The sequence below is a fragment of the Pelodiscus sinensis genome, chromosome 14, assembly GCF_049634645.1.
Source record: "Pelodiscus sinensis isolate JC-2024 chromosome 14, ASM4963464v1, whole genome shotgun sequence".
Lineage (NCBI taxonomy): Eukaryota > Metazoa > Chordata > Testudines > Trionychidae > Pelodiscus > Pelodiscus sinensis.
The window spans coordinates 19,082,945-19,095,749 of NC_134724.1; the positions used below are offsets into that span (position 1 = coordinate 19,082,945).

The 12,805-nt window shown below is 45.0% G+C and overlaps 1 protein-coding gene across 9 annotated transcripts in view; it reads right to left on the minus strand.

Annotated features, from left to right (window-relative positions):
• The window catches only part of ADAMTSL3 (ADAMTS like 3), a 372,565-nt gene that overhangs the window by 44,601 nt on the left and 315,159 nt on the right, over nucleotides 1–12,805 (minus strand). The window contains exon 24 of one of the 9 annotated variants that reach the window (XM_075897128.1): nucleotides 6,922–7,021. The exons of the other annotated variants lie outside the window; for them this stretch is intronic. Within the exon in view, the coding sequence (XP_075753243.1) occupies nucleotides 6,922–7,021 (100 nt within the window). The remainder of the gene's footprint in view (nucleotides 1–6,921; nucleotides 7,022–12,805) is intronic. 9 annotated transcript variants of the gene reach the window in all.

The window sequence follows — 12,805 nt, forward strand, 5'->3', positions numbered from 1 at the left end:
TTTTGCGTGACTTAAGAGCAGGGAATGGGAGGACTTACAATGCATCAGTTCTTACAAGCATTAATGAATTTAGTGCAGAACAGATGTATACTGGGGCACATTATAGCGGGGATGTCCTGTAACTGATCTTATTGTAGGTCATTGCAAACCAGCACCAACTTCACAAGGAGCAAAATCTGTCCCACTTTTTGATTCTCTAGCAGCCACTCACAGATAACTCAATTTCAGTGCCACCTACTGAAATTTAAGGCCAAGATTTCTAAAAATAGGTTTTAAAAATAGATGTTAAAATCCTTTTATAGGCATCCAAATAAGTAGACGTTCATTAGTGCTTAAGTTTTCATTAGCTCCCTCTGAAGTCAGTGGGGTTTTCTTTAGGTCAGGCCACTTATTTAGACACCTAAATAATAATATAGGAGTGTAATGTTATTTTTGAAATCATGACCTATTTCTAAAGAGGCAATATAAGCATTCATAATATAGGACTGTGTCCCTACAAACCAAAATGATCACAGCAACAGTAATTCAGACAATTGTTGGATTATTTTGTCTGTGCTAGTGCAAGCAGAGGTACTGATAAAGATTTTGGTGTAACCCAACACTGCAATCATGCAACATACCATTGACTTCAGAGAGTTTTGCCTGAGCAAAAAACTACAGGGGGAAAATGCCATCCACATGCATCAATGTACAGGGAAAATTAATGGGGCATGTGGTGAAAGGATCAGTGACTTAGTAGCAAGGGAGGGAGGCACTTGCCAAGGGAAGTTCCTTCCCATAGGTGTCTCTAGCATCCAGCTGGATGAGAGGGGTGCCAATTGGCCTGTATTGGATTCAGCCCAGTGAAGTGATCACGTGGAGCTTTCTGAGCTTTGTTCCAGCACCTACACTACTCACTTGAGCTAGGAATGGAACCGGGCCTGACAGATTCTGTGGGCTGAGCCAATTATGTGATTTTTCAGGGGATCAGTAGGATTTTTTTCTCCCACTGGGCAAATGGCAAAGGACTCAGGAGTTTTTTTGCCTTCCTCACAGCACCAAGCCAGAGTGGGTTAAGTAGAAATGCGCTTAGCACCTGAAGTATTAGGCAGTGATGTTTATTTGTTGCAACTTGTGGCTAGTTTCTAGTGTGGTTAAGAGTAAATTCCCAGAGATAAAAGACCTGGGATTTCAGTGATGGATCATGGGTTGATATCATAGCCTATGACAGTGGTCCCCAACCTTTTGAGGTTGTCGGGCGCCAGGGGGCTTGGCCGTTTGCCCGCCGGGCGCCAGGGGGCGGGGACACTAGCGTGCCTGGGGGCGGGTCCCCCCTTGCCGCTCGCTCCCCCCAGCTGCGCGCCCGGGGGTGGCCCCCCCAGCTGCGCGTCCGGGGGCGGGGCCCCCCCATAGCCACGCTCCCGGGGGCAGGGCCCCCTCCAAGGGCCGCACGCCCGGGGCCGGTGCTCCCCCCCCCCGCCGAGTGCCGCGCGCCCGGTGCCGGCGCTCTCCCCCTCCCGCCGAGTGCCGCGCACTCCCCCCCTCCCGCCGAGTGCCGCGCGCCCGGCGCTCCCTCCCAACCCCCGCCGAGTGCCATGCGCCCGCGCCCGGCGCTCCCCCCCTCCTGCTGAGTGCTGCGCGCCCGGCGCTCCCCCCCTCCTGCTGAGTGCCGCGCGCCCGGCGCTCCCCCCCTCCCACCGAGTGCCGCGCGCCCGGCGCTCCCCCCCTCCCACCGAGTGCCGCGCGCCCGGGGCCGGTGCTCCCCCCCGCCGCGCGCCCGGGGCTGGCGCTCCCCCCCGCCGCGTGCCCGGGGCCGGCGCCCGCCTCTGCCCCCCCCACCGAGTGCCGCGCGCCCGGCGCTCCCCCCGCCAAGCGTGCTCCCCCCGCAAGCGCCCGTGCGTCATGTGCCCGGGGCCAGGCCAGCCCCGAGCACCTGGCGGGCGCATTGAAATGCCCCCGCGGGCGCCATGGCGCCCGCGGGCACCGTGTTGGGGACCACGGGCCTATGAAGGTTGTAAGGTCTCACCCTAAGGCTGAATCTACACTACTAGGTTATTTCAAAATAAGTTATTTTGAAATAATAACTCCCCAAATAACTATTTCAAAATAAGCTTATTCCTCTTCACAAGCAGGAGTTATTAAACAACAAGCCCATTATTTCAAAATAACAGGCGTGGTAGTGTGGATGCTCGCCTTGCTATTTTGAAATTATATTTTGAAATGTAGACAAGCCCTAAGAGCCCCACTGTGCTGCATGGGGAAGGGTGTTAGGATTAAGGGACAGATGGTATTGGGGGAGGGATAGCTCAGTGGTTTGAGCATTGGCCTGCTAAAACCCAGGGTTGTGAGTTCAATCCTTGTGGAGGCCATTTAGGGATTTGGGGCAAAAATTTGTCAGGGACAGTACTTGGTCCTCCTGTGAAGGCAGGGGACTGGACTTGATGACCTTTCAAGGTCCCTTCCAGCTCCAGGAGATAGGCAATCTCCATTAATAAGTCCTGGGGGTACACTGTGGAGAGAGCCATCCCCACATTATGAGTTGTATGCTTAGGAGCCCTGGAACCTGGTGCCAATTACAGGTTATATTGTAAGGAAGCCTGTAGCCCCACACTGGAGCCAATTAAATGCTTGGTGATAGATATTAAAAAATATTGGTGATGGATAAGTAGCATCCCTCCCAGGTTAGACTTTAATATAAAGTTGTGGCCTGCCACTTAATTTAGAATCATAGAATAATAGGACTGGAAGGGACCTCAAGAGGTCATCGAGTCCAGCCCCCCGCCCTCAAGGCAGGACCAAGCTCCGTCTACACCATCCCTGACAGATGTCTATCCAACCTGTTCTTAAATATCTCCAGAGAGGGAGATTCCACCACCTCCCTTGGCAATTTATTCCAATATTTGACCACCCTGACAGTTAGGAATTTTTTCCTAATGTCCAATCTAAACATCCCCTGCTGCACTTTAAGCCCATTACTCCTTGTCCTGTCCTCAGAAACCAAGAGGAACAAATTTTCTCCTTCCTCCTTGTGACACCCTTTTAGATATTTGAAAACCGCTATCATGTCCCCCCTTAATCTTCTTTTTTCCAAACTAAACAAGCCCAGTTCATGAAGCCTGGCTTCATAGGTCCTGTTCTCTAAACCTTTAATCATTCTTGTCGCTCTTCTCTGTACCCTTTCCAATTTCTCCACATCTTTCTTGAAATGTGGCGCCCAGAACTGGACACAGTACTCCAGCTGAGGCCTAACTAGCGCAGAGTAGAGCGGCAGAATGACTTCACGAGTTTTGCTTACAACACACCTGTTGATACAACCTAGAATCATATTTGCTTTTTTTGCAACAGCATCACACTGTTGACTCATATTCAACTTGTGGTCCACTATGACCCCTAGATCTCTTTCCGCCATGCTCCTTCCTAGACAGTTGCTTCCCATCTTGTATGTATGGAACTGATTGTTCCTTCCTAAGTGGAGCACTTTGCATTTCTCTTTATTAAACCTCAACCTGTTTACCTCTGACCATTTCTCTAACTTGCTAAGGTCATTTTGAATTATGTCTCTATCCTCCAAAGAAGTCGCAACCCCACCCAGTTTGGTATCATCTGCAAACTTAATAAGTGTACTCTCTATCCCAATATCTACATCATTGATGAAGATATTGAACAGTACGGGTCCCAAAACAGACCCTTGAGGAACTCCACTTGTTATCCCTTTCCAGCAGGATTTAGAACCGTTAACAACAACTCTCTGACTACGGTTATCCAGCCAATTATTTGTCTGTCCTAATTTTGCCTTTGTGTCCACATCAATGGCTTTTATTTTCTAAAATATCCTTGTCACTCACTGGGACTCCTCCTCCTTGATCAATATTGCCTCTATATTGCCTCTATTCATATTTCTTCTCTCTTAAAAAGTTAATGCAGCTTCAGGATGGAGATCCCCTAGTGTCATGGATCAATTCCTCGAGGCCCTTTTTTAGGGAGTCTCCAGAGGCAATGGCCTGCAGGAGGTGCCCTGTCCGAAGGAGGTGGAGGGTACTGGTGAGCCATGTGTCCAGAGTCAGCATAAATCTGGGCATGATGAGGATCCAGTAGATCCTCCAAGATCCAGGCAGATTTCTGGGGATCGGTGTGTTATGAGTTTTCAGCCATTCTTTGGGGGAGGTACAGATAGTGGTGGAAGGCAAGTCCTCTGCCCAAGTCCCTCTGTTACTGCAGAATAATTACAGCAATTTAACTGTGAAAAACCTAAGAGACTTTTTCATCCCTTGTACCCTGCAGCGGATTTTTCAGTAGGAGAGGCTAATATCTCAATCACTTATGACCAATTTATCTACAGTAAATATAAAGAATATGAAAAGAGAAATAGACCAGAAATTAGATTCCTTAATTGGAGAATGTTGTCTCTGAAAGAAGTTGAGGCAAATGAGGCAGGGGAGGACACACAAAAAAGAAAAAGCCAACAATGAGAACAGATAACTTTTTATAATCAGTTCATATAAAGGAAAGAAAAATAAGACTAAGACACTTTCCCTTCATTAAGTTAATTAAGAATAGCAACATTCTGTCCTGTATTCCTGCTAATATGTTTGATACTTTTACAAAATACGACAGTGTTGCCCTCTACCGACTTTTGAAACCCACTATTAATTCGCATTTAGAAGCACAAAAGGGAAGCTAAACAACATGAATGACCCTAAGACCAGGGATTTTACCATTATAACGTTTCTCTGACGTGAAAATTAGGATATAAAGGACAGAATGACAATATCAAAAGCACATCTGGAACAGTGTAAGTAAATGAAAAGGACTGAGGGAAGATCAAATTGTTGGCTTCATTTGCAACAATTTCAACTGTGTAAAACTGCTTCTCTGATACTGATGGTACATAAGTGGTTCATATCTGTTAAATGTGTATAAATAAGAGAACATCTAACAAGCTAACAATGAGTCAATATTTTGCATCCTTAATGGATTTTAACAGTATATTACTATACGTAGAGGAGCAAAAGTATGTTCAGTGCTATACAAAATATGGATCAAAAGGCAGCCCCTTAACTCTGAGAAGGTTCCATTACATAATAAATTCAGAAGTGCAATAAGATGTATGTGATGTATACAATTTAAACACAGTGGTTCTCTTTTATCACCAGAAGGTGGCACACAATGCACAGTTTATACATATTTGTCCATTTCCACACACACACACACACACACACACACACACACACACACACACACACACACATCCCGCCTCATTTTACTTCAGCTTAGAACTTTCAGCCTTTTAGAATAAATAGAGTCTGACAGGTTTAGTTTATTTTGTGTAATAATCACAAAAGATCCTTTCTGCAAATACAATAAATGTTATCCAGGAGCAATCTGGAGCAAGTGCTATTGATATTTATACCACATGTGTTGATTGAAAAATAGTTGGCTAAAACAGTGGAATATGAATCTTTCCAGAATGTTATGAATATCTCCTAACATATGTGTTCTGGGACCTATAAAAGTGAGTTTGTTACAATTTGAGGGAAAATATTCTTATTATAAATTGAAAGGAAAATAGAAATCTATAGTATTAGCTTCAGCAAACTAGTAAAAATAATTTTCATAGCCATTGCCCTGATGGTCTGTTACTTATTAGAGTATATGCTTTACATGATATAGCTCCATTTTTGTAATTTGAAACTGATGATTAGAACATGAGAGAAAGTGTTTTGGAGAGAGAGAGAGAGAGAAAATGAAATTAATGAAATAGTGAGACAGGAAAAATATGTTCAACTGCACATAACAAATGTCATATTAAAACTTTTTTGTTTGATGATGTTAATGGTGACTTAAATTGTTCCATGTAATACAGTCTAATAAATCTAGAATCCCAAAGCATTCTGTTCAGACTAGAGACATTATTTTTGTAGGCTTTTTGGACACCAGTCATTCAATGAAAGAGCACACTGTACAGTCACTAGCTAGCCACTAGGGGATGCTTGAAAGTTCACACTCCCCTTCCCTCCATCCTCATAGCTGCACATCTCAACATAATCTCTGCCAGTTTGCATGGCAGGCCATTCCTAGCTCTAGCTCTTCTGCACTGTTGAACAATGTTCTGCTGAATGAGCCACTAAGGTGTCAATTTTTGTACGGATCCATAACTAATATTTTCTGTATGGTGCAGTAAGAAAATTATTACATGCTCATCCACATGGACTGTACTGCCAAGAGAGAGGCAAGTGTGTGCACAGTGAGTGAAACAGAGAGTGCAAAAGTACAGTATGTAAAGAATTTCCCAGAAAGAAATCCCTGGGTTGCACAGCTGTAGCTGAATATAGAATCTGGTTCAACATAAAAAATACCAAAGCCAAGAAAATGTGTAGGCATTTAAAGATTCTGCCAAGAACATGGCACCATGAAATATGCCATAGTGTGCACACAGACACTTTCTGTTCCCTCATACATCCTTTTTTTGTGTGGCATGGCAAGCAAATAAATGGCCTGCATGCAACCATAGTCACTCAGCTGCATGAATAAAGCATGCAGGTAGGGTTGCCAGATGGTTTCAACAAAAAAAACCAGACACACCTGACATTACATCACAATCTACATTACATCTTATTTAGAAAATACCGGACATTTATATTTTCTCAATTTGATTCCCAAACAGAAAGCTAAAATACTGGACTGTCCGGTTCAAAACCGGACGCGTGGCAACCCTACATGCAGGATTAGGCCTTGCTGAGCGCTCCTCAACGTATCTTGCTGAGCTTTGTGTGGTAATACATAATGTGCCAAAACAGGCAGGCTGTCATTCACAGAAAAGAAGTCAGACATTGCAGCAGAGCAAATAAATCCTTCTTTTAGCCTACTTACAACAAAGGACAATGCGGGAAAATGCCCATGGGTCTAGTCAGGGTCTCCTAGATACTAAAAGAAGAAGCCTACCTTCTAATCAACATTATCTGTAGATACTGATGAGGAGGAGAAAGAATCCGTAAACCCACAAATCTCACAGACCTATATTTGATATTTCTCCAATGAATTCCTGGGGGATGAATAAATAAATAAATACAAAGGTAACAACAACAACAACATCATAAGAACATAAAACATAAGAACAGCCAGACTGAGTCAGACCAAAGGTCCATTTAGCCCAATATCCTGTCTGCTGACAGTGGCCAATACCAGATGCCCCAGAGGGAGGGAACACAACAGATAATCATCAAGTAATCCCTTTCCTGTCATCCATTTCCAGACAAACACAGGCTAGGGACACCATTCCTACGCATCCTGACTAATAGCCATTGATGGACCTCCATGAATTTATCTAGCTCAACATGTGCTTATCACTTTTCATCTTCAAGTCTCAGAAAAGAGGTTACTCATCTTCCTGTAACTGACGTTCTTCAAGATGAGTGTCCCTGGGGGTGCTCCACACCAGGTGTTGAGAACCCCAGAGCTTCTTGATGGATTTTTCTCAGCAATGTATTGGGGGTCGCGCATACACGGCACACGGGAGCCTCCCTCAGTACTATCGCACATGCGCAGTCTCCCTCCCTTCAGTTTCTTCTCTATCTGGAACCCAGCAAATAATATATTAAGATGTTATCATAAGGGCATTCTGAAGTAGAGGGGAGGAAAGGAGGGTAGCGGAGCACCCCCAGGGACGCTCATCTTGAAGAAAATCAGTTACAGGAAGGTGAGTAACCGCCTTTTCTTCATCGAGAGGCATCCCTGGGGGTGCACCACATCAGGTGACTACAAGCAATATTTTCTTATGGAGGCAGGGACTTCAGATCAGGTAAGTATGCCGTTTGTAGTACAGCTTTTGCTAGTTTAATATGCTAGAGGGGTCCTGAGGTAAGTGCATAATGTTTTTCAAAGGTGTTTTCTGATGACCACATGGTTGCTGCGCATAAATCATGCAGTGGGATTTTCCTCAGGTAAGCAACGGACGTGGTGACTACCCTTGTGGATTGTGCCCGAATCGGAACTGGTGAACGTAGGTCGTTTAGCGAATAACAAGTAGCAATGCATTCTGAGATCCAATGTGACAATCTCTGTGGTGAAATTTGTTTTCCTTTACTATGACCTGCAATGGAGACGAAAAGTCGAGAAGAGGATCTGAAAGATTTTGTTCTTTCAATGTAGAAGGAAAGAGCCCTCCTGATATCTAGGGTGTGCATCTGGGCTTCAAATGCATTAACCTGGGGTTTTGGAAAGTATACTGATAAGTATACTGTCTGATTCAAGTGGAAAGGGGAGCACACCTTGGGGAGGAATTTTGGGTGCAGTCGCATCATGACCTTGCCCTTAAAAAATATTGTGAAAGGTGGTTCTGCCATCAGAGCAGCCATTTCGCTCACTCTGCAGGCTGATGTTATTGCTATCAAGAATGCCGTCTTTAAGGATAAATGGCATAGGGAACATGTCACTATGGGTTCAAATGGTGGTTTTGTGAGGGTTGTTAATACCAAGTGTAAGTCCCAAGGCTCTTGGGGGGGGCACCTTTGGGTATAGAGCCTGGAGACCTTTCAAAAATTGCTTGGTTACTGGGTGTGCGAAGACTGTAGCGTCTTCCACTGTTACATGGAAGGTTGCAATGGCTACTAGGTGGACCCTGATTGAGCTGAGTGTTTGAGGTATAGCAGGTATTCCAGTATATCAGGAAGTGGAACGTCTTGTGGTCATATGTTACGAGAGGTTGCCTAGTGAACAAATCGAGCCCATTTGCTCATGTATATTTTTCTTGTTGCCGGTGCTCTGCTTTGTAAGAGGACATCACGGACTTGTTGAGAGCACTGCAGTTCTATGCCTGTGAACCATCTAGGAACCTTGAGATGGAGTGTGTGAAATCATGGGTGAGGATACATGATCCCTGGTTGACAGAGAATGTTGGGATCGTTCGGAAGCATGACTGATGTATTGCTAGCCTATGTAGGAGGGGAACCACGGCTATTGGGGCCAACAGGGTGCAATGAGAATACCTTTTGCTTTGCTGTTCAGAATCTTTACGAGGACTCTGCTGAGGAGAGGAAACGGGGGAAAAGTGTAATGTAGGAGTGCATGCCAGGTTATAACAAGATCATCCTCGGAGAACTCTCCCCACCCTGGAGCAATAACCTGGGAATTTTTTGTTGATAGAGGTGGCAAATAAATCTATATCTGGGAAACCCCATTGGTTGAAAATGTCGGTGAGGAGTGCATAGTTGAGTTCCCATTCGTGCTCTTGTGGCAGGGCTCTGCTGAGGGCATCTGCTGTTGAATTGAGGACCCCAGGAAGGTGGCAAGCGGATGTGAGAATGTCTCTGGCTAGACACCAATTCCAAAGGGCTATCATTTCCAGGCATACAGTGTGTTATCGGGCACTGCCCTGCCTGCTTATATAGAACAGTATATCAGGAAGTGGAGCGTCTTGTGGTCATATGTTACGAGAGGTTGCCCAGTGAACAAATCAAGCCCATTTGCTCATGTATGCATGTGGTGTTGTCTGTGTATATTTTTTACGTGTATTCCTGTGACATTGGGTAACAGTTCTTGGCATGCCAGGTGAACTGCCCTGAGTTCGAGGGCACTGATACGGAGCATGCGGTCTGCCGGACACCATATGCTGTGTGCTGTGCGGCTTTCTGTATGGGCACCCCAGCTCATAAGGGATTCATCTGTGGTGACAACTACAGAGAGGTCCAGGATTTGAAAGGGGATGCCTATGCACAGGTTGCATGATTTTGTCCACCAGTGTAGGGATGCTTTCACTGGGTGTGGTAGTGTGAGCATTTTGTTCATATGACGGACATGTGGCTTGTGCTTCTGTTGGAGCCAACCTTGGAGGCATCTCATAAAGAGACGTGCATTTGGGACCACAGGATTGCATGATGCCATGTGACCTAATAGTGGAGGGCAGTCATAAACCCTTACTACTGGCATCTCTTGAAGCAATTTTGCGAGTTGACTGATGTGAGTGAATCTGTTGGTAGAGAGGCTCTGGCTGTGATCGAATTGAGCTAAGCGCCGATGAATTGGATTGTTTGGGTTGGCATGAGTGTTGATTTGCCGTAATTTATTAGGAAGCCTTATGACTGAAGGCAGGTTATCACAGTGATGGTATCTTGATAACAGTCTTGACAGGTCCTTGCTTTGATAAGGCAGTCGTCTAAGTACAGGTAAATTGTAATTCCTTGTTTTCTGAGGTGAGCAGCGATAGCTGCTAGCATCTTTGTGAATATCCATGGTGCAGTGCAGAGACCAAAGGGCAGTACCGTATACTGGTAGTGTTGGAGACCTTTGGTGAAATGAAAACATTTATGAGAGGGGCGAATGGATACATAAAAATATGCATCCTGAAGGTCGAGGGAAGAAAACCAGTCACCAGACCCCAGAGCTGGGATAATAGTATTTAGGGTGACCATTTTGAATTTCTGTTTCCTTATGTATTTATTTAGTAACCGAAGATCAAGGATCTGCCTCCAACCACCTGTCTTCTTCTCTACAAGAAAATAATGTGAATAGAAACCGGTTCCGTGGAACTCTTGGGTTACTGATTCTATGGCTCCTAATTCGAGAAGATGGTCAATTTCTTGTTGTAAAATGATTTTGTGAGAGGGATCCTTGAAGAGGGACGGGGTGGATGGTTGGGAGGGGGGAGAGAAAAGGGATGGTATAATCTAGGGAGATGGTTTGAGTTACCCACTTATCAGTGGTAATAGATACCCAATTTGAAAGGAAAAGTAATAAACAAAATAGGAAAGATTTGGAACCAATCTTAAGCTCTGGTGCATGTGATGTAGTTTTACATCTCTCGACTGTTGTTTCAAATTTGTTTGCTGGGTTGGGATGAGCGGTTGGGGTTATTAGTCTGAGGGCGCCATCTGTGTTGCCTGCTGCACCCCCTCTGTTGGTATGGGCATGGTCTTGTCTCTGGTACTGGTAAGTGAATTGTGGGTACCTAGGTCTCTGATATGGATGGTACCTGTACTGTCTCTGTCTCATCACAGGGGTTTAGATACTGAGTGACCGCAATATGGCTCTGGAATCTTTCATCGATTGGAGCAGTTCATTGATCTTTGCAGAAAATAGCTTTTCTCCATCAAACGGAAGGTCTTCTACCGATGGTTGCACTTGGCGGAGAAAAGCAGAAGAGTTGAATCAAGAGGCTCGTTTCATAGTGACTGCTGTTGCCATAGTCCTTATAGCTCTGTCTTCTGCGTCAAGTGTGGCTTGCAGGGCTATTCGTGATATTATCTGGTTTTCTGAAACAAGCGCCTGAAACTGTGCCTTTTTGTTGTCAGGGATATCTTCAATAAAAGTATTGAATTTTGTATAATTATTGAAGTCGTATTTACTTAATAAAGCAGCATAGTTTGCCACTCTCATCTGAAGAGCGGCAGAGGCATAAACCTTCTTTCTGAAAGTGTCCAGACGTTTATTGTCCTTTTCGGATGCGGTGGAACGATTTTGTTGTTTGTTTCTCTGCTGTGCAGCATCTACTATGAGGGAGTTGGGTGGAGTGTGAGAAAAGAGGAATTGAGAATCCTTGGAAGGAACATAGTATTTTCAATCGGCTTTCCTGCATGTTGGTGGGATGGATGCAGGTGTTTGCCATAGGGTTTTAGTGGGCTCCAAGATGGCTGGATTAATAGGAAGTGCCATCTTTGTTGCTGTACTGGGCTGGTGGCTGTTAGTAAGTTCATGCTGAGAAACCTGAACTTCTTCCATAGATATATTGAAATCAATAACAACTCTTTTAAATAAATCTTGGAAAGAGGAGAGATCATCGGTGGTATGAGTAGCAGGTGGTAACAATGCCTGCTCGCTCTATGGCTGAGGCTGCATATGAATGTAATATAGATGTAGAAACCAACATCAGAGAGCAATGGCTTTCACTGTCAGTTCCCCTCATAGAGGTGTGCGGTGACACGTTTAAAGGAGAGCAGGGTTTCACCATATTCTTTGTCTTACATGGTCTCTTTTTATATTGTTGAGGTGGTTGATAGAACATTTGCCACTATGGGAGGCAAAGCATAGGCGGTGGCATCCAAAAATAAAGAGCCCAGGCAGCCATTTGTGTTCTAAGAAAATCTGGTTGTTGCTGATAAGCAGACCATGTAGAGCCCTCCATATATGGCTGAGGTGAAAAAACCGGTAAACATTCCTCCTTGTCCTCAGAGTGGGGGGAGGGAAAGTCAGAGTAATCAGAGAATGGAGATTGAGGATGTATGTTATCAGTCAAATTATGCGAATGTAAAGTGGGAGAGATTGCTTGGTCTTTGTGGTCCTTGTGGCTAATGAGGGGAGTATGCAGCATGGATAACTCTGCTGACTGTAAACAAGTTGCCTGAGCTGCTGAGGCTGCGCTCCTCTGAGGTTTGCCCCTGGTAATGGCAGAGAGGGGCTAGCACCCAGTGGTTGGTCTGTGAGGGGATTCCTCCATGCTGTGACAGAAATGGGAAGATCTCCTATGGCGTTTGTCCTTGTCAGAAAATGACATTTTAAGTCGCAGCTGTCTGTCTTTGCGCATGTCTGGCTTAGCGCAATTGGTGACAGGCATTAAATTCTTGCAGAGCCCGCAGCTTTCAAAGCCAGGTGGCTGGAGATCGCAGTTCAAGACTGCAGACAGTTTTTTTTTTAAACTAACTCTAAACAAGTAAATTAGCTAACTACTAACAGGAACTGTGGAAATAAACTAACTCTAAACCACTACTTGAAGAAAGAAGTTTGTGAGGAGAAATCTTTGTGAGAGCAGGAGAGTTCCGTCGGAAGCCGGGGGGTGGTAGAAAGGAACTGAAGGGGGAGGGGTTGGGCATGCACAATAGTACTGAGAGAGGCTTGT